This window comes from Strongylocentrotus purpuratus, unplaced genomic scaffold, assembly GCF_000002235.5.
Source record: "Strongylocentrotus purpuratus isolate Spur 01 unplaced genomic scaffold, Spur_5.0 spur5_scaffold_21, whole genome shotgun sequence".
Lineage (NCBI taxonomy): Eukaryota > Metazoa > Echinodermata > Echinoidea > Camarodonta > Strongylocentrotidae > Strongylocentrotus > Strongylocentrotus purpuratus.
In genome coordinates, this window is record NW_022145607.1 from 2,151,797 (window position 1) to 2,173,847 (window position 22,051).

Genomic DNA, 22,051 nt, shown 5'->3' on the forward strand with positions numbered 1-22,051 from the left:
AGTACAGGACTACAATAATATCAATGAAATGCTCAAGATTGTACAAAATTGCTTATGTGTCTAAATTTCTGAGACTATAATACACAGGCCTTCAAAGCACGCAACTTCCGGTAAATGAATGAATGAACTGTCGTACTAGAATTTTCCTCACAAAACTTTTCTTCCTGTGAAGATTACGGAAACATTTTGTACTTTTTCTCGATAAACCTTTAAAAAAAAACAAGCCTAATGTCTGCTGAAAACCCAGAGAAACTTCAGTGTTACAACAAGGGATGTGGAAGCGTTTATTCGCCCGAGGAAGACGGTCCAGGTGAGATTGAAAATAATCCTATAAATAAGCGAGTTGATGTGTTCGGTATTAACCGCGCCGTTCTGCCTGCCCTAGCGGGGTGGCGTGGTTATGAGTTGTGGTATGATGCTGTGGGCTTTACTGTACTGCCACAGTGCCAGGCGCAGCTCAGGCCGTCTGGCTATGACTTTTTAGTGAGTCATTACTTGACGGGCATGCATTTAATTAGACCGAATTTTCCGTCTCTTTTGTTCGTTAAGCCTCTTATTTGGGTAGGGTCGGCTCTCTCTTTAGAGACGGAAACCGTTTAGCCCTACCCTAGATCTAGAGTCCTATACGAATTCCCTTGCTAACGCCATGCCCATTTATGGCCATATTTTTATGTCCCGAAAATCCCCCAAAATGTCATTTTACCTTGTGCATATTATATTGTAAATTAGGCCTAGGCTATAATAAATGGGTTCCACTTACCAACTTGACTGAAATAATGTGTTTAATGGTCCCTTTTTAGGAAATTATGGGTCAAAATCGAAGTCCATGTTGAAAATCTTGTAAGACTAAGAGACGTATTTTAACTCTCGCTGCGCATGACGTCATCTAAATCTCATCTATTCTAGTCTACGCCGAAGGCAGAATGATTATGAAGAAAAACTGTGATAACGCCATCAACGCTCAAAATACACGGGGGCGGTGGGCGATTCGCCCCCGTGAGCTCCATAATCGCCCCCGTCAGGTTGCTCACGGGGGCGATTCCAAAATTTAAAATCGCCCCCGTGTAATTATGGAATAAAGATTATCTTTTCTGATATAACTTTAACACAATATTGAGTGTCAATTTTCAACCTTCAACCAATGAAATGGAACTTAGATGGCGCTATCTCTCCCATCTCTATGAGTATTACCGATACAAAAAACGGAAGCTTGCACTATTATTGTGCGGCCGTCAGCAGGGGCTATACTGCGCCGGTAGTACAGGTTTGCACGCTGACGCCCAATATCTGCTGGAGCTGGAGACGATCACGCAAAGACTGAAATATGCAGAAGTTTTTCGTTGTGAAAAGTGTGAATCCTCTGAAATCTGGTGCTTCTAAAAGACCAGCAAATTATGTACCTCGACCAGTAAATCAATATCGAGAAGAAAACAAGACCAAAAATGTTGCAGGGGCGGATCTAGGCGGTTTAGGGGGTTTAACCCTCCTACCCCCTCCCCCTTGGGTTGCCAAGTGAAAATGTGATGTGCATAGAAAAATGCCATCATGTGTCCAGACCTACACAGTATAGATGGCAGTAGATGCCAGGAAAGCATTACTTACGGGGGGTTCAAAATAGCACCAAAAAAAGGCTCCGCACGTTAGTAGATGCCAGGAAAATATCATTTACGGGGGTTCAAAATAGCACCAAAAAATCGCCTCACGGCTCGTGGACGATGCTCCGCATGTTAGTAGATGTCAAGAAAACATCACTGTCTTACGGGGGTTAAAAATAGCAAGAATAAAAATCGCCTCGCCGCTACGCGGTTCGTGGACGATAAATGATAATAATAAAAAACAAGGAATTTAGGAGTTTCATGGGTACCAATTCAATGGAAATTTGTATTAAAAGAAGAGCCCCCGTCAGCACTAAAAGAGCCCCCGTGAGAAGGCTCACGGGGGCTCTTTTTTTTGGGGGGGGGGGGAAGAGCCCCCGTGGACAAAAATTAATTTGAGCCCTGAACGCCATTACGAACGTGTAGCTCGCGCACAGTTTTTCCTTCATAATCATTTTGCCTTTGGCGTAGACTAGAAGTAGGGAGGCCAATGCCCAAATCTAACTTTTTAATTACTGATTTGTTTATAATAAAACAAACATTAAAAGAAAGCATTTTCTTTCACTAAGAAAACTCACCCATCTGCTGGCTCCAGAAGTTCCATAAAATAGGAGATATCCAGCTAGTTCCTATGAGCTTCCTTCTACGCCTGGCCGTACGTAAGAGCCTTGAAACAATCAATTTCATGGTCCCAAAAATTACGTCGAGAATTAGACAGGCCCGAGGGAATGGGCGTGTCATCATGGTCATTGCCCGGACAACAAGTTCAAAACTTCGCGCGAAAGTACATTCATCATCATCGGCTAGCCTTGAATTAGTCGCACACACCGACACAGTACTGCAGGCCGTCCAGGTACGGTAATTGCATGCAAGCCGCAATCGAGCCATGCTAGCCATGCCATGCACGGCATGGAGGGTCAAAAGAGAAAGCTCGAAAACCACTCATTGTAAATTAAGAAAATTATTGAAATAAATAAATAGGCCTACCTTAGTTTTGATATGTATTCCAATTATTTCCTCATGAGTAAAGATCAATCTGACACTGCAAAATCCAACAGTTGCAGCGAACACAATACGATCGATAAATCCAACAGTTGCAGCGAACACAATACAGAATCAAACATAGTCAATAGGACTGCACGCATTGATAGACGTGTACTGACCGAGATATTTCTCTCCCTCTCTCTCTCTCTCTCTCTCTCTCTCTCTCACTAACCATATGATGATATCATACACTAAAACACACACGTTCAAATCATGGCATTCATTACACTTCTCAATTGGAGTATAGACTGCTCACGTAGACTTTTTTTTTTTACTGAAATGTCTTTTTTTACACTTCTCATACATTACTGCACGACACTGACCTAGTGCTGAGAATAAGGTACTATGTGTGAGACTACGTCAAATTTTTTTTGCGCGCGATGAGACCGGAGCTCATACATATTCATATAATGATGTCGCAAGACTTCAATTTGGGGCTCGAACAATCATGTCTCTGTTCACAGTTTTCCACCCCAATTTGAGATGGCTCTAGCTATGGGGCTCAAACCAACGCAAGATTGACAAAAACATCGTACTCTATCTACCTTCGTATGTGCAGTTTGTAAAAATCTGCAATTAAAAAGATATGATCGTTTTTCGTTATATTTTCTAGTTGTTAAAAGTGACATTTGTGCACAACTGATATGTTAATCTCTATCAAAAGTTCTTTGATATTAAATTGGTTCCATATTTTTAGGCTCTACCTTCAGTCATTGAGAAGGATTTTAGTGAGCTAACCTCATCGCCCTCTAGGACCCTTCTAGTTTCTCTTGTGCGTCCGTTATTTTCGTCTGCTAGCGCAATTATTGGATCAAAATACGTCAAAATCTGCAAGATCGTCAACAAAGGGTGAAAGACTGTTACAGATCCGTGATTATAGGTATGTTGTGGAGTGTGTAATTGTGTATTTGTTATACATTTTATTCCATAGATATTTGTTTTCTTTTTTTTCCCCTTTTTTTTTCTTCTGGTAATTTTCTGACTTGGACGACGAGCGCACAAATCGTAGGCGTAGAAGCCTTACGCCCGGGCATTGGCCTCCCTACTAGAAGAGATGAGATTTACATATAGAGTAGTGGCTCTGGTCTGCGGCCGATCGGCGGGAACTGCCGATTCTATTTTTATTGGAATACTCACAGAATACTTCAATACCCTCAATAAAGAGTCCATATACTTACTTATTAAATAGAAGTCACAAATAACCTAACTGACCCACAGCGTGGTCAGCATTGACCACGTTTCGAAATGCTTCGAGTTCCCCGGTTTGCGGGCACGCATTACCGGTTTGCGGCACGCGTACGTCACAAAGCTTTATGCGCTACGTCACGATGAAAGCATGTACCAAATTACTACGGGTAACCCAAATTCTCATGTTTATCTGTTGCTACGGTAAATTTGTCAAGTTTTAAACAATTTCACCTTTTCCTCGAATGGATCATCCCATCCGGGGGTAAGTACTACTAGAAACTATCGGGTCATAGCGGGTACACACATCAGCACACATACCATCATACACGATCCCGCATGTTATGTGTGTATTAACACCCCCCGCCGCAAACCAGAAAAAACACGTAATTACGTGCCGGTTTGCGGCCACCCCATGCAACTGGCCATGCGGTGGCACAATCAAAATATCTGCGATAGGAGACAGACCACAGCCATCATACTTCCACAAAAACATCAAATTTCACCTCCAATCGGACAAATATCGGACAAATAGAGCTACAATATTGATCTAGTCATGCCTCGATCTCTTAACTTAAAAGTTAGCACCTGCTGGAATTTTCATCGGCGACTGGTGCCGTAGATTTCCGACATCGCTGACGGATACTCCGTACCGACAGGAGCACCTGCTACGGACGTTTTCGGCAAAGCAGAACTTACCGTGGAATCCACGGTAGGTTTCAATGATTATTATCGAGTCATATTCATTTTATTTTTAAAACAAATACCCCTGGCCGCAAACCGGGCGATGCCGCAAACCGGAGACTCTACTCTAGATGACGTCATGCGCAGCGAGAGTTAAAATACGTCTAGCAAGATTTTTAACATGGATTTCGATTTTGACCCATAATTTCCTTAAAAGGGACCATTAAACAGATTATTTCAGTCAAGTTGGTGAGTGGAACCCATTTATTATAGCCTAGGCCTAATTTACAATATAATATGCACGAGGTAAAATGACATTTTGGGGGATTTTCGGGACATAAAAATATGGCCATAAACAGCCATGGCGTTAGCAAGGGAATGCGTATAAACGGTTTACGTCTCTAAAGAGAGAGCCGACCCTACCCAAATAAGAGGCTTAACGAACGAAAGAGACGAAAGAGGTGTGTGTGTGTGTGCAGAGGTGTGTGTGTGTGTGCATATGGGGATGTGTTGTTGTGTTGGCAGCTGCCAAAAAATCCACTTAATCTACCAACAAAATACCACTTTTTGTATTCATGGATGCCAGCTATAGGTGTACTTACATCTAACAGCTCCCTGGATGTGATATTCTTGGATTTTGTGTGGAAATAAACCTGAATTTGGGGAAATTGATCTTCATTGTTCATCTGGAGCTTTGTGTATATTCTCAGGGCAGTCCCACTCATAGCACTTCATGGTGGATCTCCATGAATTTTGTTTTAACTTGCACCAGGGTCTACTTTGGATTTCCTTCAAAGTTCAAGATTTCTCTAGTCATCATTCATGCAAGGATCTATTTACTTCTAATCAATGCATGACACGATACTTGACTGCTTAGCCTCTGATGTGGAATTTTAACTGCTTTTTTTAAGCTTGTGTGCATTTTCTCTGATAGCTGTAGTAGTCTACATGTGTACTGACACTACTGATCTGTTCCTGCCAGCAAGTAATGTATGTATTATTAGTAGTAGTTCTTCATAATTAGATATTGTGTAATGGGTAGAAAGCCTAAATATCCTTGTGGAGTATGCTCCAGGGCAGTTACTACAAGGACTACAGGAGTGCAGTGTGAAGGAACCTGTCTGAAATGGTTTCACGCCGAATGCATTGGCTTAACATCTACCGAGTATGTAGCATTTGATTCTAGCTCTATCGTATGGATCTGCAACCACTGTGGGGCTCAAAATTTGGCTCATTCCTGTCTCTCAAGCTTGCAACTCAGTCCAGACACCAACAGGTTTGGAGTGCTTGATCCTGATGGCCAAAATGTCATCAGCGAGGAAAACTCAAATTCATGTAGGCCTACATGTGACTCATCAAACCCATCATCTCCTGGTTCACCCGCCTACTCATCGTCGCCCCAAAACATCAAGCAAAGGCGGTCTAAGCACAAACCTCGACCTAGAGTGCTAAGATTTCTCAATGTGAACTGCCAGAGTATACGTGCTAAGATGCAACCATTTTCCATCTTGGTTCATCAACACAACCCTGACATAGTCATTGGTACAGAGTCCTGGTTGTCTGATGGCATCAACAGCAATGAAGTATTCCTTGATGAGCAATACAGCATCCTACGTAGGGACCGTTCAAATGACCCACATGGAGGGGTGTTTATTGCCACCAAGACTGATTTGATCGTTACAAGAGAGGAAGAACTGGAGACTGACTGTGAGATACTGTGGTGTCGTATTGAAATGGCAGGGAGCAAAACACTTCATGTTGCAGCTTACTATCGACCAAAAGAAGATGATGAAGTCAGCCTCGCTGAGCTGCAACGGTCTCTTTCCAGGTTAGATAGAAGACACCTGGTTGTACTCGCAGGAGATTTCAACCTACCTGGATGGAAGTGGGATGGCCCTTATGTTGGTCCCTGTGCTTACCCTGCCCTTCATCATCAGTTTGGGGAAATTATAAACGATCACGGTCTTACCCAACTTGTCAAAGAGCCTACTCGACAAGCGAACACTCTTGACTTGATACTTATCAGCAATCCAACCTTGGTCAACTCTGTGAAGGTAGTGCCTGGTATCTCGGACCACAACTGTCCAGTTGCTGATATAGACATGTCACCCCCACGAAGATACCAGCCAAAGAGGAAAGTTCCTATGTACAAGAAAGCAGACTGGGAGGGCTTCGCAGAACTCATGCAACATGTGGCAGACTACATATGTAGCAAGTCATCCAGTGCATCAGTCCATGACCTGTGGCAACTCTTCAAGAGTGGAATTGAAGGGGGTATTCAATCATTCGTCCCCCACAAGATGCTCAAACAGAAACAAGACTTGCCGTGGATTACTAGCGGTATCCGTAAACTCATCTATAAGAGAGATAGGTTACACAAGCAAGTGACCAGGCTCAGGAAACAGAACATGCTGGTCCCTTTCCCGCTTGAGACAGAATTGCAGCATTTGAAACGCCTCATCCAAGCAGAATCAAGAAAGGCATATTGGAGCCATCTTGAGTCAATCTTCACTGCTGATGGACCCAATGAGTACGAGGGAATGAAGAGGTTCTGGAAGTTTGTGAAGAACAATCGTACTGACCGCTGTGGGATACATACTCTGAAAACTGATGAGCATACTATCACTAGCCCCCAGGACAAGGCTGAAGCACTGAACAAACAATTCAAGATGGCTTTCACCAATGAAACTGATGTTCCCGCTGATCTCCTTCCTGAAACATCTCCGTATGACTCCATGCCAGACATCCACATCTCAACCGAAGGCATTGTTAAGATGTTAAAGAAGTTGAAAGTCCGGAAAGCCCCGGGACCAGATGGAATACCAGCATTGGTACTCCGCAAGCTTTCAAGAGTGGTAGCTCCATCTCTGCGTGCCATCTTTGATGTCTCATACAGGACCAGTGAAGTTCCAGATGATTGGCGCCTTGCGAACGTGGTCCCCATCTACAAGAAGGGAGTTAAAACAGATCCTGAGAATTACCGCCCAATCTCTCTCACAAGTATCATCTGCAAAATGATGGAGCACATATTTGCAAGTAACATCATGGGTCATGCGCGCAGAAACAGTATCCTCTGCCCACTTCAACATGGTTTCCAAGCTAAGAAGTCGTGTGAACTCCAACTGACTGGCTTTGTCACCGACCTCTTGAACAACATGGAGGACAACAATCAGACGGACATAGTAATCACAGACTTCAGTAAAGCCTTCGACAAGGTTGGTCACCAGAGGCTTCTGAAGAAGATGGAATACTATGGTGTGAGAGGCCACAACATTGACTGGATATCCAGTTTTCTCTCCAACCGTAAGCAGCAAGTTGTTCTAGATGGTCATACGTCATCAACGGTAGAGGTCCAGTCAGGTGTGCCTCAAGGGTCAGTACTCGGACCCTGCCTCTTCCTTTTCTACATAAATGACCTGCCAAACCAACTTTCAACGAAAGTCAGACTCTTCGCCGATGACACGGTTCTGTACCATACCATCCAGACACCTGAGGATGCAGACTTGCTACAGCAGGATCTTGATCAACTTTGTAGGTGGTCAAGCAAGTGGATGATGGCACTAAATCCAAAGAAATGCCAGGTCATAACTGTCTCCAGGAAGAAGACCAAGTATGTCCATCGTTATTCACTCAACGGAGAAATCTTGGAGTCTGTGTCAGCTGCCAAATACCTTGGCATTACTCTCACTGCTGACCTCAACTGGACACAGCATGTATCTGCCACTTGCAAGAAGGCAAACAACACCCTAGCCTTTCTTAGAAGGAACCTGCGTGTCAACTCCACTCGGCTTAAGACTACTGCATACCAGGCTCTCGTTCGCCCTCTTCTTGAGTACGGGAGTGCTGTTTGGGATCCACACACCATCAGATGTGTAAACCAGTTGGAGATGGTCCAGAGACGAGCAGCGAGATATGTTCTCAACCGCTATCATCATACATCTAGCGTCTCTGATATGCTGAGTCAACTTGGATGGACCTCCCTCCAGAAGAGAAGAGAGCATCAACGTCTCACTTTACTGTACAAGATGCACTACTCTTTGGTTGACTTTGACATCCACCACTACATCCAACCGGCAACAGTCGTAAGAACTACAAGATCGTCTCGTCCTTACTGTTATCGTGTCATGCAGTCACGAACAGAGCAACATATTCACTCCTTCTTTCCTCGCACTGTTCGACAGTGGAACGCTCTCCCTCTTGAGGTTGTCCTGGCTCCATCAGTGGAAGCCTTCCAGCGACAACTAAAGACCGGGGGGAAGTAAATTCCGGCAATGTTTTTTTTTACTGGCACTATGTATATATACACCTCTCACCGGCACACCTGGACATCCCCATGTCGCAACACACATGCACTCGCACACATCTGCAAGAATCTTCAGCAGTGAAGGAGGCAGATTATTTTGAAGAAGAAGAAGAAGAAGAGACGGAAAATTCGGTCTAGCATTTAATGTGTACATACCAGCATGCATGACTAGTGCAAAAGTTGTGTACTTAGTCTTAGATATACAGTATGTTTGATAGACCTACATGTAGGTAACTACAGTGTAGCTTTTCATCATCAATCACATGTACTTGTAAATCTAAAATAATCGACCCTAATAAATAAAAGCAGATTAGCAGTAAATACCAATATTTATACATGTAGCATTACAACAATGAAGTACAGAAAGAGAAAGATCAAAGAAAGAAACTAGGAGTAGGAGAGAAAGAGAGAGACAGAGAACAAAACAAAAGGGGGAAAAGAGAGAGAACTAAACAAAAGAGAGAACTAAACAAAAGAGGGAAAGAAAGAAAGAATATACATAGTCTAGATCTAAGAAAGATTGAAGAAGACAAAGTAGAAAACAAACGGTAGACAACATAATACTTGATACTTAGAAACACTAACAACAACACAGACTGATACTGATACTTGGTTGATGGTGTTAGTGATGTGATGCATGATTTTATGAAGTACTAAGTTGAAGACAAAGTTGGACAAACCTCTGCAACCTAAGGAGGAGAAGAAGAATAAGAGTACCGGTAAGATGAAGAGAAAATAAAGAAGATGAAGAGAAGAAGAAAAGAGAATAGGAAATCCTAATGAGAAAAGGAGTATGCAGGTACAATATGTGAAAGAATTTAGTAGAGGAAGAAATTCAAATTCAAATAGATGATGAGGATGGACATTGGACAACATGAGAAGAAATGAAGAATGTCTTGATAAGAGACTGAAGTCTTCTTAAAGGTATTACAAAGTTTTGGTATGGGGTCATGAATTTGGCTCAAATTAACATATTGGAAGCATATGCGTTCCTACAATATTCATTGATCGTTGTCCCGGTTGAATTCGAGTCTAAAGTTATGAAATTATAAATAATAAACTCTTTATGTTGTATAGCTCCCTCTCAAGGTCAAGATATTAATTTAGCTATGAAACAACGTTTCTTGACTAAAATCGACCGATTAGCTATTCCCGTTTGGAAATTATATATCACAACTACATATTCTGAGATTTTCATGGTCGCAGCGACCATTGTACGGCCGTAGGCGCTATTTGAAATTTATCAAAATTTACCGGGAGCACCGGTAAATTTTTATTTTCAATTTTTCTCGAAAACAGAAGTGTTTTAGGAGTTAATTTTTTTAGTGCTTATAATACATCCACAGGGGCATCCAAATATATCAAAATTGTAAAGATTCCCTATCCACCCAATTTTCGAAATTTCCCAATACTTTGTATTACCTTTAACACCGGCTCAAGGACAAAGTTGGGAAGCAGGAGAAGAAGAGGAGAATCATAAATCTTTTTTCTCTCTAAAATATAGGCCTAGGATGGGAAAATTTCCCCAGAGTGAAAGACAAGTTCGAAATTACCAGACAGGTAGACAATGAAAAAAACAAAAAAACATGGCTATTCCACTGACTTGTCAGTGAAATTCTTTATTGTGGAATTAATCAGAAGATTTCCGAACTTTTTATTTTGTCATTCGCTAAAATAGTTTTACTTGGCATTTAATATATATTTGAGAATCGACTTCAATTCTTCAATCTCATAACTAGGGGTGTATGCCACATATAATTAGAATGACACTATTTATAAAAAGTCATGATTTTGCCTTTATATTGACTTTATTCAAATGTATAAAAGTGATTTTTGAAAAATGAATTGTATAATTCTTCCTATTAATACCCATGTTTGACTAGAGGTCCTAGACGGCCTAATAGTATCAAACAAGTCAGGACTACAAGGTGCATCAAGAAAAAGAACAGATTTACTTGCTATTAGTATTATAGTTAATATAACATAACATTTACATGGAATTCAAAATTATTCAATCTTGCTTGTACAGATTGCTGCATTCATCACCCTGGAGCTCCTGTTTTCCATGATGCGTTGAAGGGTTGGACATGTTGCAAGAAGAGAACTACCGATTTCACTGAATTCCTCAATATACCGGTATGTCAATAATGTTTTTAACTGTGGGCATTGCACTCATAGTAATTAATTAGCATTCACCAGTTCAAATTAGCATTCACCAGTTCAAATAAGTATTCAACTTCAAGTTGGATATGAGGATATTGTGATAGTATTGCTTTTCTGTGTTTTTATCAGTCTTTGTGATTGCTGTGACTATAAGAGCTAGAAGGACACTTCAATCCTCTGTGTGAGTGAAAGCCCTTCTCTCTCTCTCTCACCAAACAAGATGCAATATTAACCTTTTATTTGTTCCTTTCAAAGAAAATTGTATTTTGTGTATCTTTAAGATTTTCATAGATTTTATCTATGGAATGACATTCTCTCTATCCAAGCTACATTTGAATTATTCATTTTCATAAAAGAAGGTGTATAATGCCCTTGGCACGGGAGGGAGCAGCCATCTTCTTCTGCTTCATTTGCCGGCGTCTGACTTGGTCTTTTTATTAAATGTGAGAAGACACAGTACAAAAAATAAATGGACAATGAACAGTGCAAGTATTTCATTAAGATACATGTGCATGCACTATTCGCCTTCATAAGCTAACTAACTCTTGGTAATAACACAATGTGCATCTGGTATTCTCATGATCAGTTGAAGGCATTCCTTCTTGTTTGTGCTGTTGAGTCATTTCCCTTGTTTCTTTTTTTATACAGGGGTGTGGAAGGTCTAAACACAATCCAGTGAAACCTGTGGAAGAACCTAAACCACAATCAACAAACACAGATGATATTGTGCCTGAGGTAAGATTTAGAGGCATGTCATATTCCTCTCAGGGGATGGAGTGGGTAGTGGGTACAATTTTTCTTAAGATAAGAATGTCATTTTCACTGCCATTTTGAAATGAACATTTGTATGTATGACCTACATAAAATAACAACTTCCTTCTATGGGTTGGCATTCTGGTTAATGATTCAGTAAACAATTCAATTCACATCATTTTTAAGTGTATTTAAAATTCACATGTTTTAGTAGACAGGAAAGAGTAAACAGAAAGTGAGAAAATGTTTGAATTTGAAAGCGAAGAATATTGAAATAACACGATTGTGTTTATCAAACCTTTTTATTGTCATCGAAAGCACATTTGAAGTGCATTAATCAACACAAGTTTATCACTTTACTTTCTGAATGCAAGAAGTGAATAATATCCCCCTTTATGTGCTGTTCAGTAGTTCATCACACCATATTTTTTGAAGAATAATATGTATCTTAATCATCAGTCTTTACTCTTAATCTTGTTTTGTTTATTCAATATATGTTTGATGGTGTGAAAGTCATCAGGATTTCCAATTGTGATTGTTTTTCAATAAGAGTACTTTTGTTTGTTTTCTTGATTATAGAAAGCAGTAGTACCTCCACCTCGCCAGCCAATTCAAAATGCTGATCCTGAAGAAAGACCAAGGTATTTCAAATGTTATCAACCTTTTCATATGAATACAGATAAAGATTCTAATAGGGAGTCGCAAGAAAGTTGCGATTGATTGCAAGTTGCAAAATTTGCAACTGACATTTGCACTCGATTGCAACTCAACTTTCTTGCAACGCTCCACTAGTCTCCTAAATTTCCTAGGATTTTGTTAGGGTTTAAGTTTTAACAATTAAATTGATTTTACTAGATCTAGCTTTTATTCTCCTCTATCCCTCTCTTTCTCTTACTAATGGGGCATTGCAAGAAAATTGAGTTGCGATCAATAGCAATTATTGCAAATTCGCAATTAATCGCAAGACTTGCGCTTGATTTGGGGGATTGGTAATCGATTGCAACTTCCTTGCAACACCCCATAAGATTTAAACAACACATCTTGTTTTCTAAAGATGAAGTTGCCTGTCAAAATTGTTTTTATCTTTTAAATGTTATGTGTGTTTTGTTATTTTCATTTTGAAATGTGTTTAGTGCTTTTCCTTTCCACATTCTACTAATGTCCTTTGGGGAGACATTTATCCACATTTCCCACTCTCCACCCAGGTGAAGGAGAGGTTCTTGTTAGGAAGAAATTCCTGGAATGTTTATGCCTCATATGGTAGAAATTCTAAAGCTGCGTAATAATATGATTGAGAGAACATTGTTTAAATACTGATAAGCTACGCTTGGTAAATAAAACATATTAACTATTTTAGGGTCACAACATCAGGATATAAAGAGTATTTTGTTCACCATTATACATTAATGTCTGTGCTTTTTCAGCAGATTTTTTTTTTCAAATAGTGAAGTGAGATGAGAATACATCATTATTATGGAAAAGCCCACATCTTCGCTATCAATAATAAATATTAAGAAACTTACTGCTTGCCTGATATGCAAAAATATCATGCGACAGCATTTTTACAGTAAATGACAACTATATAAATACATGTAATGAGAAAAACAATCTCACATCTTCAAACTGCAAAAAAGATGTTTTTCAAGGTTTTTCTGAAGGTAATATACATATATACAATGACACTCGAGGATCTAGCTGAAACTATTCGCATCAAAGGATCCTCAACCTGTACTATTCTCACGAGGGCCATCGGCCCGAGGGAGAAATGTACCAACAATGTTCCTGAGGCATTTGAAATCCTGTACGCTCGCTGGGTAAACGCATAGTTCTCTTTTTCCCTAGGGAAAAAGGGAACTATGCGTGACGTCACCAATAAACAATGAACTATTCCGATGTAGTCGGCAGAAAACGTCTTTTATAGTAAAACTATTCTTTTTCTTTTCCTAATGAAACAATCTTACAATAAGAGATATAATAACTGATATTTTGAAGCAGATACAGTAAATGTTTTATCACCTGCTTATGTGCCAGTAACTGAATATGTGAGACGGAGAGGATCAGTGGCTGATCGCAAAGCCAGCATGATAAGTAATTAAGTAATGATAAAATAACACCTGATATTCATTATGCATATTTCATATATGACCTTTTATTTCTTTGTTCTTATCTTTTCATACAGCTTAGATGAACCAATGATTAAGCTACCTCTATGCGTCGATCCATCATTAAAAGCTGCTCTGGAACGAATGTCATTAAATGCACAAACACAGCAAGGTTGGTGTTCTGTGAAGCAATGTGCATCATATGTAGTAAATATGTAATAGCTGATCTGTCTGATGGTGCTTAATCTAAGATGAGCCAACTGAGAAGTTGAGAACCGTTCATTGATATCTATAGTAGTCAATCTTTGTCAGAGCTGAAATATGGTGGTCAGGGCTCAAATTAATTTTTTGCCCACGGGGGCTCTTCCAAAAAAAAAAAGAGCCCCCGTGAGCCTTCTCACGGGGGCGCTTTTAGTGCTGACGGTGGCTCTTATTTTAATACAAATTTCCATTGAATTGGTACCCGGGAAACTCCTTGGTTTATCATTATCATTTATCTAAGTCGGTATTTTTCCTCTTAGAAATTTACTTGTTACATAGCTGTTATTGACTTTTATCCCCGTGAGGACATTTTCTCCATTTCTTCCCGTTCTGCACATAATTTCCTCCTCATTATTCGGAGCAACCTTATTTACATTCTTTCTTTACTTTTAGTCTTTACCATATCCTTCCAAAACACAGGGGCGGATCAAGCTTTTTGCTAAGGGAGGAGGGGTACCCCAAATACGATGTGGAGCATCGTCCCCGAGCCGCATAGCGGCGAGGCGATTTTTGTTGTTGCTATTTTGAACCCCCGTAAGTGGTGTTTTCCTGGCATCTACTAACATGCGGATCATCGTCCACGAGCCGCAAAGCGGCGAGGCGATTTTTTGGTGCTTTTTTGAACCCCCGTTAGTGATGTTTTCCTGGCATCTACTGACATCTTCTAATACTGTTTAGGTCTGGACACATGATAGCATTTTTCTGTGCACATCACATTTTTCCTTGGCAGCCCAAGGGGGAGGGGGGGGGGGGGGGGTTAAACCCCCTAAACATATAGATCCGCCCCTGCAACATCTTATGCGTTCTTCTTCTTCTCAATATTGATTTACTGGTCGGGTTACATTATTTGCTGGTCTTTAAGAATCACCAGGTTTCAGAGGATTCAAACTTTCACAACGAAAAAAATTCTCCATGTTTCAGTCCTTCCGCGATTGTCGATCTCCAGCTCCAGCAGATATTGGGCGTCAGCGTGCACACCGGTACTACCAGCGCAGTATAGCCACTGTGCTGACGGCCGCACCGCGAGCTTCCGTTGTTTGTATCGGGAATACTCGTAGAGATGGTAGAGAAAGCGCCATCTAAGTTCCATTGCATTGGTTTAAGGTTTGAAAATGAATACTCAATATTGTGTTAAAGTTTTATCAGAAAAGATAAACTTAATTTTATAATTCCACGGGGACGATTTTTAATTTTGCAATCGCCCCCGTGAGCAACCTGACGGGGGCGATTATGGAGCTCACGGGGGCGAATCGCCCACCGCCCCCGTGTATTTTGAGCGCTGATGGTGGTCCATCATTTGCTATGGTGACATTTTCCTTCAGGCTTATTTCATCAAATGTACGGTTCAGAGTTAATAAATGACTTGGGGTAGAAGTGAGAAATTGCAGGATTTAGATAGAAATTGATGTTGAACAGTTTGTCGTACAAGCCCTTGATCATGTGAAAGTTTAAGGGTATTACAAAATATTTTGGGATGAAGGGAGGGAGTGAGAGGTGGCGGGGGGGGGGGGGGGGAGGTTAGGATTAGGGAGGAAAAGACAATGAAGAAAGGGAGGGAGTGGAGTTAAGATTCATGATGAGCCAGTCACTCATAGTGAAGCATTAATTTATTTACACTTTAGCCTAGTGTAGTATAGTTTTAAAACAGAAAATACTCATCAGGGTCATTACATCTTTTTTACAATCTTCCCATCTCTGATATCAGTTACTATTTTCATCTCCTTTGCATGATTTTTAAACCTGTAATATTTCACAATGTTGTTCTATTTACTCCTTCAGGTACGACTGAGGGTGATGAAGATATTAAGAAAGGAACAATATGCAAGAACAAGGGCTGTCGGATGGTAAGTGCTCATGGGCAAAAATTGGAAGAAAGGTCTGTAAAGGATGTGAAAATATTGTATAAATGCAGTCATGAACACCCAAATTATATGTTGTGCATTTTCTCATCACTTGTTGAAATTTACATATAGCTTCTTTTGTTTAGCTCACAACAACAAAATGAAGAGTGTTCATACATGCAACATTATCAACTTTTTCTGATCGATTCTACACCATTTCTTTCACAATGCAATCGCATGACCAGAGGACGTTTTACAAAACTTGTCATCAGTGACAAATGACAGTTTTTGATATAAGCTACTAAAATCCTTGCTTTCGATTGGTTATCAGCAGATTTGTCACTGGTTTTTGTCATTTGTCATTGAAAAAAGGCTTAGTGAAACGCCCCCCTGAACTCAACTTTATCATTTATTACTCTTCTCTTACCACCTGTTTGTTTGATGACAGCCTTATGAAGGTGAGATGAGTTTGACAGAGCGATGCAAGCATCATCCTGGGGCTGCTATATTCCATGAAGGGTAAGCACTCCGGCCATTATTCTGTTCTCGTCTAACGATTTTTGAGGTAGATTGGCTTGGCTTCTAGGAGAGCAGTCACCAAAAGGGTTGAATACTTTTGTTTATGATTTTCTAAAACTTCAGGTATACAAGGCTATTCAAAAAAAAATGTCATAACATTTATGATAACATTTCAATTTATTTAGAAACTAATAACTGTCCATAAATGTAAGAAGTTATTGCAAATTATGTACTGTATTTTCTTTAAAAAATACACATTTGTTACGATACCAAATAATTTGTGTTTATATGTATATATCTATTTTCTTCTGTTACATCATTGGCCCGTATTCTGAAGTCGTGTCTAACTCCTGTTTAACTAAACAGTTGTCTAAGTCTTGTCTAAGTCCCGTCTAACTTTAAACATGAAGTCGTGTCTAACTTTTTTGGTATTCTGAAGTCGTGTTTAAATAAAGTTAAACACGAAGTCCTGTCTAAGTCCTGTTTAACTTTAGACAACTACGAGGGGTTGTTTAAGTCCTGTTTAAGGGCGCGATTCTGCTGCTTTTCAACGTCGACGGTACACTGTACTTGCTGACCCCGAACTTGCGGGGGACAACGATGGTACGTGCATTCTCCAAAATTTCAAATACGTTTTGCAGGATTTTTTCTCGTGTAGCCTAATTTTTTTTCTCGATAATATTAACTATTCTTATCTACTGGTGACATCTTGGAAATTCCATAATCTATAATAAACTAACCATTCTGTTGGAGAAGTTTCTTTTGTGGTTCTTCCGAGCACTGAGGCACCGATAAGTAGTGTGTTTGTCAATCTCAGTGTACAGTACGTGTACTACGTACGTACGTGCACAAAGTACATGCAGTCTGGTCATTACGTCACGATCACATCACCATGGTACCAGCACGCGCACAGCTAGCTGTGCGCGTTAATTTATTTATCCGGTGCGCGCACGCATGCGCATTGGGTCTTTCGTCAGAATTAACGCCTACTGGGCATGCCCAGAAGTCGTGACTAAGAGTTAAACACGACTTGCGCAGAACTTAAACAGTTGTTTAGTTAAACACCACTTAGACAGGACTTAAACAGTTGTTTAGTTAGACGAGACTTAGACACGACTTCAGAATACGAAATTTAGTTAAACAGGACTTAGACACGACCTCGCGTCTAAGTCCTGTCTAAGTCGTGTCTAACTAAACAGTTGATTAACTTTAGACGTGGCTAAGTTAGACACGACTTCAGAATATGGGCCATTTTGTTTAGTTGCTGTTATGCATTTCCAGGGAAAAAAATTAATATTTTTTTTTTGGCTACTTTTCAAGCTTGCCTGCATGAAAATAGCACTCTAAAATTTGTTTTGCTCTTTTCTGATTTTCGGGGGCTCTTTTGGGCATTTCGGGGGCAAATACGCCCCGAGCCCCCATGTATTTTTTTTCACTGATAGCCGCTAACCATTCCTATTTTGGGGGCCTTTAAAGCAATGTTATGAAAACTTCTGTGGTAAAGGTATACAAAATGGACAGATTTGATTATCATTTACCAACTTTATTATTTTCTATTCTTTCACTTTCCACTTTATCACCTTTCTTAATTTGTTCTGCCCCTGTTCCCTTGCTACTGTCTTCGGCTTAGAGACTTTGGTGGAAAGCGCTTTTAAGCACTGTTTTATTATCATCTATTTTCCTTTCCAACTCTCTAACACTGTCCCTCTTTCTTTTCATCACAGAATGAAGTACTGGTCGTGTTGCAATAGGAAGACGTCTGACTTCAATAACTTTCTAAATCAGGAAGGCTGTACCACAGGCAGCCATGTTTTTAAGAGCACAGAGAGCGAGGAGAAGCAGCTGGTTGCATGCAGGTAAGGGACAGAGGGACCTTCCCTCACCTACTACCCAAACACCCTCTTCCTCCAGACAACAATTTCTGTAGGACAGCTTACCCTTAAAGGGATCGTTTAACAATGTTAAATCTGAGATGCATGGCCCTACGTGTTATCAGTGTCTGTGATATGATGTAATATTGAAGCTCTAAAAAAAATTGCGCTTCAAAATGATTATGAAGTGCCTCAAAAAAGTGAAAATCTTTGAGTGACCGGTTTTACCATACTCATTTTCCCCAATAGACTGTAGTGTTATAACAAAAATGTTAGGAAAAAGAAAAATGAAAAATTTGATTTCCAATCATAAATATCTTGATAATCAGACAGGTGATCGGCTTGTCAAAGTAATGGGATTCCTGACTGATCTAAAGGTTTATAATCATCATTGCAGCATGAGCTAAATCCAGGATTTCTTTTTAGAATCTGAGACAAAGTTACCCAATCCCTTTAAACAAAATTCTTCATCAACAATTACCCATCCCCCAGTATACCCTGCCCATTCAATTTTGTCCTTATTGATATGACAACATAAAAAGGAGTAGTTGTATAGAGGATGGATGTCCAGCGTGTCCTAGGGGGCTGTTTCTATGAGGGTGTAGTCAAGTGGAATAGAGTTATAGAGATGAAGCTGTATGGAGGATTGGAGTGGGATAGGGTGCCAGTTATTCTGGAATGATTGTTGTGGGAGAGCTTTTTTCTGGTACAATACGAATAAATAAAAGTGTTATATTCAAATATCTATGCACACTCTTACAGTATATCTTATCTGCTGAATCTTTCTGTAATGTCTGTTTCTATTTTGTACAATAAGTATGGTACTCCAAAAGGAATAAAGAATGAAAGACATGACTTGTGGATTGATTTGCAATGTGACCATTGTTGGGATGATATTTTGGCTACCGTAATATTGTCTTCATCATAAAAACATGTATTCTTTTGCAGGCATGACTGGCATCAAACTGGTAAAATGGCGGTCTTATCTGTGTATTGTAAGAAGTCTGAGCCTAGTGCTACAGTGGTCCAAGCTAACCAGGTCTCTCTAGATATACAGATATCATTCAACCAACAGAAGAGTGAATTCAGGAAAACAATCAAACTAGAAGGGGTAAGGATCAACAGAGAGAGAGAGAGGGGGAGAGAGAGAAGGGAGAAGGGAGAAGGGGGATGAAGAAGGGAGAGAGAGAGAGAGAGAGAAGGGAGAAGGAGGATGAAGAAGGGAGAGAGAGAGAGAGAGAGAGAGAGAGAAGGGAGAAGGGAGAAGGGGGATGAAGAAGGGAGAGAGAGAGAGAGAGAGAGAGAGAGAGAAGGGAGAAGGGGGATGAAGAAGGGAGAGAGAGAGAGAGAGAGAGAGGGGGAGGGAGAGGGGGGGGGGGGAGAATAAAATGAACATAAGAGGTAGACGGAGTGGCAAGGAAATACTATGGAGAGTGATAATGAATTTCAGATGAAAATATGAAAGTTGGATTTAAGGACAGCAATGATTTTAAAAACCTATCAATTACTGAAGGAAAGAAATTGAAAACGTTACCAGTTTGGAGTCATTTTTTTTTTTTAAAGCTCTTGCTAGTGATTCTATCGTTTGTAATTGTAGATTACTTCATCAATTGTAGTTACTGGTACTTGTAATTGCTGTGTTTTACATGAAATCCATACAGTGCTAAAATGTATAATTACAAGATGGGAATGAAAATGATTATTTAGAAATGACTTGGATAAGAATATAGGATCCGATTGCTTATGTTTCAAACCACAAAAAGTATTAACTTCTTGGATGCAAACTTGCAAAGTATTTGATAAACCATATTTCCTTATTTCATGTGAAATCAAAATTTGATTACATGTACAGTATATCTTCATCGTCAATGTCATGTATGTGAAGTTTCATAGAATTTATTTATTTATTTTTATTTACTTATTAGTCTGTTTTTAATAGGATGGCTCCATCAGCAGCAGTTAAATACTGGTTTTCCGTCGAGGCCCTACAACACAAACACAAAATTTACAAACATATTGATGTAAACAATACAAATCGAGACTAAATAAATTGTGCTTGGATGTGTAGGAGAACTGTAATATAATGATGTGTATCTTGATTGTATCGTATAGGTGATTGACCCAGGCTCGAGTGTTGTGAACATGCTCGGCAGCAAGGTAGAGATCAAGCTCATTAAAGCAGAGTCCATGTCATGGAAGAAGTTTGAACTGGAATAACGAGAGAACAACGGCTACATAGGACTATACCTCGAGACGTCATTCACACTCGCACACAACCTGGGCGTCCTCTCAGGAAACCGTCATATGTACAAGTTTACCAACATCCTAGTGAAACGCGTATTAGTTTAATACACAGGTTTTAATAGGTTGGAAGGATACCCTGATTCTTGTATGAATATTGATCAATTCACCAGAGATAGCCTTCTTTACATGTGACACTGTGAACTATCTGACAATAGGAAACAAACAAACAACACAACCTGAAACGAAACAAAACAATACATGGCATCAAAATGATACGACACACCGTAAGTATAGGCCTGCTTAACATTTGTGTATACATACACACCGATAAGTTAGTATTCTACAGGGGTTTTGTTGACCACGTTTCTTATTTTTGACCTCCACCTGCCATATGTAAACATTTTTTTTTAATGTTTTATTTTTTATTTTTTAAATGAAATTGTTGTTGTCATGTGAAGAGGATTTGATGCAAGCAGGGCAGGTTGTGAGTGTGTATAGAGTAGGTGTAGCTAGCTCATCAGGTCTGAAACCAATCTTTAGATGTTGATGTAAAGCAGATTGTACATGCAGAACTTATGTGCACTCTATCAAATATGACTACTTTGAGATCAGCATTGAGAAACTCTTAGATCATTGAGAAATATGGTGTGTTGTCTTGTAATGTCATTATACTAGTTGAACACGACATTCTCTGTTATCATATTACTATTGAGGTGACCTTTACTACTTGTATGTTTGTCATGTGTGTCATACAGACCCTTATCAGGAAACGTTAATGGAGATGGCATACCTATACCTAAGTTTAATTGAGTACCTAGATGCACATCTGTATTCTGATGTAATGAGTTACATGTCATTTTGAGGCTTGCTTTATTGCCAACGTATCAGTCAAAGATCATTATCCATCCATAAAGTAAGTGGGGGGGGGGGGGGGGGGGGGGGGGGGGAGGGGGGGGGTACTAAATCATCTCAACTTCTCAATATTGACTTTAGTTGTGCAGTAAAGATTTGTTCAGATATGGCGCCGTAAACCGCCACATAAAAGCCGCTGCAGGTTTCTAACATGTTAATGAATGGCGACTGCATACTTCAAAGGACTTACATGTATACAGCGCGCTCTGTGTTATGAGATACAGAAACATGAAAGATATTACACTCTACCTCATCCAAAAACACCTTTTTTCTTGCATCATGTCTAGACGATTCTTAATAGGGCATACAATGCATTTAAGTGTCCTTTTGCTAATGTCACTTCCCAGTCTATGCGCCTGGCGGTTTCCATACTTTTTCAAGTAACATAGTATCTTGATGCAATAGGAATTATATGAAGGGGTTAACTTGGTCATATTAGTGTAGGTTTTTTTTAAAGAATATTTATTCAAGGATTGAATGTCTAACAGATAGTGTGGTACAGTATGTCACTGAAATAGCTCCCGTAGGACTTTTGTGCCAAAGTTGATTTTTGTTTGCATTTTTGGATTTATTG

General features: G+C 39.8%; 1 protein-coding gene across 1 annotated transcript; it reads left to right on the forward strand.

The window, feature by feature from the left end:
* The first annotated feature begins 98 nt into the window (after positions 1 to 98).
* LOC115928263 (cysteine and histidine-rich domain-containing protein 1-like) lies at positions 99 to 21,501 on the forward strand. The gene is made up of 10 exons (XM_030995330.1): positions 99 to 310; positions 10,841 to 10,947; positions 11,623 to 11,709; positions 12,307 to 12,368; positions 13,907 to 14,001; positions 15,870 to 15,934; positions 16,380 to 16,450; positions 18,175 to 18,306; positions 19,270 to 19,432; positions 20,434 to 21,501. Exons 1-10 carry the CDS (start codon positions 229 to 231, stop codon positions 20,536 to 20,538), a joined length of 969 nt encoding a protein of 322 aa, XP_030851190.1. The 5' UTR covers positions 99 to 228; the 3' UTR covers positions 20,539 to 21,501.
* Positions 21,502 to 22,051: the final 550 nt, after the last annotated feature.

What these genes read in the sequence shown, in the direction of transcription:
- LOC115928263 (XM_030995330.1), top strand. Translation starts at nt 229, where the DNA reads ATGTCTGCTGAAAACCCAGAGAAACTTCAGTGTTACAACAAGGGATGT. An exon ending in CTGAATTCCTCAATATACCG is followed by an intron (nt 10,948 to 11,622) that starts GTATGTCAATAA and finishes TTTTTTATACAG; the next exon opens with GGGTGTGGAAGGTCTAAACA. An exon ending in GATCCTGAAGAAAGACCAAG is followed by an intron (nt 12,369 to 13,906) that starts GTATTTCAAATG and finishes CTTTTCATACAG; the next exon opens with CTTAGATGAACCAATGATTA.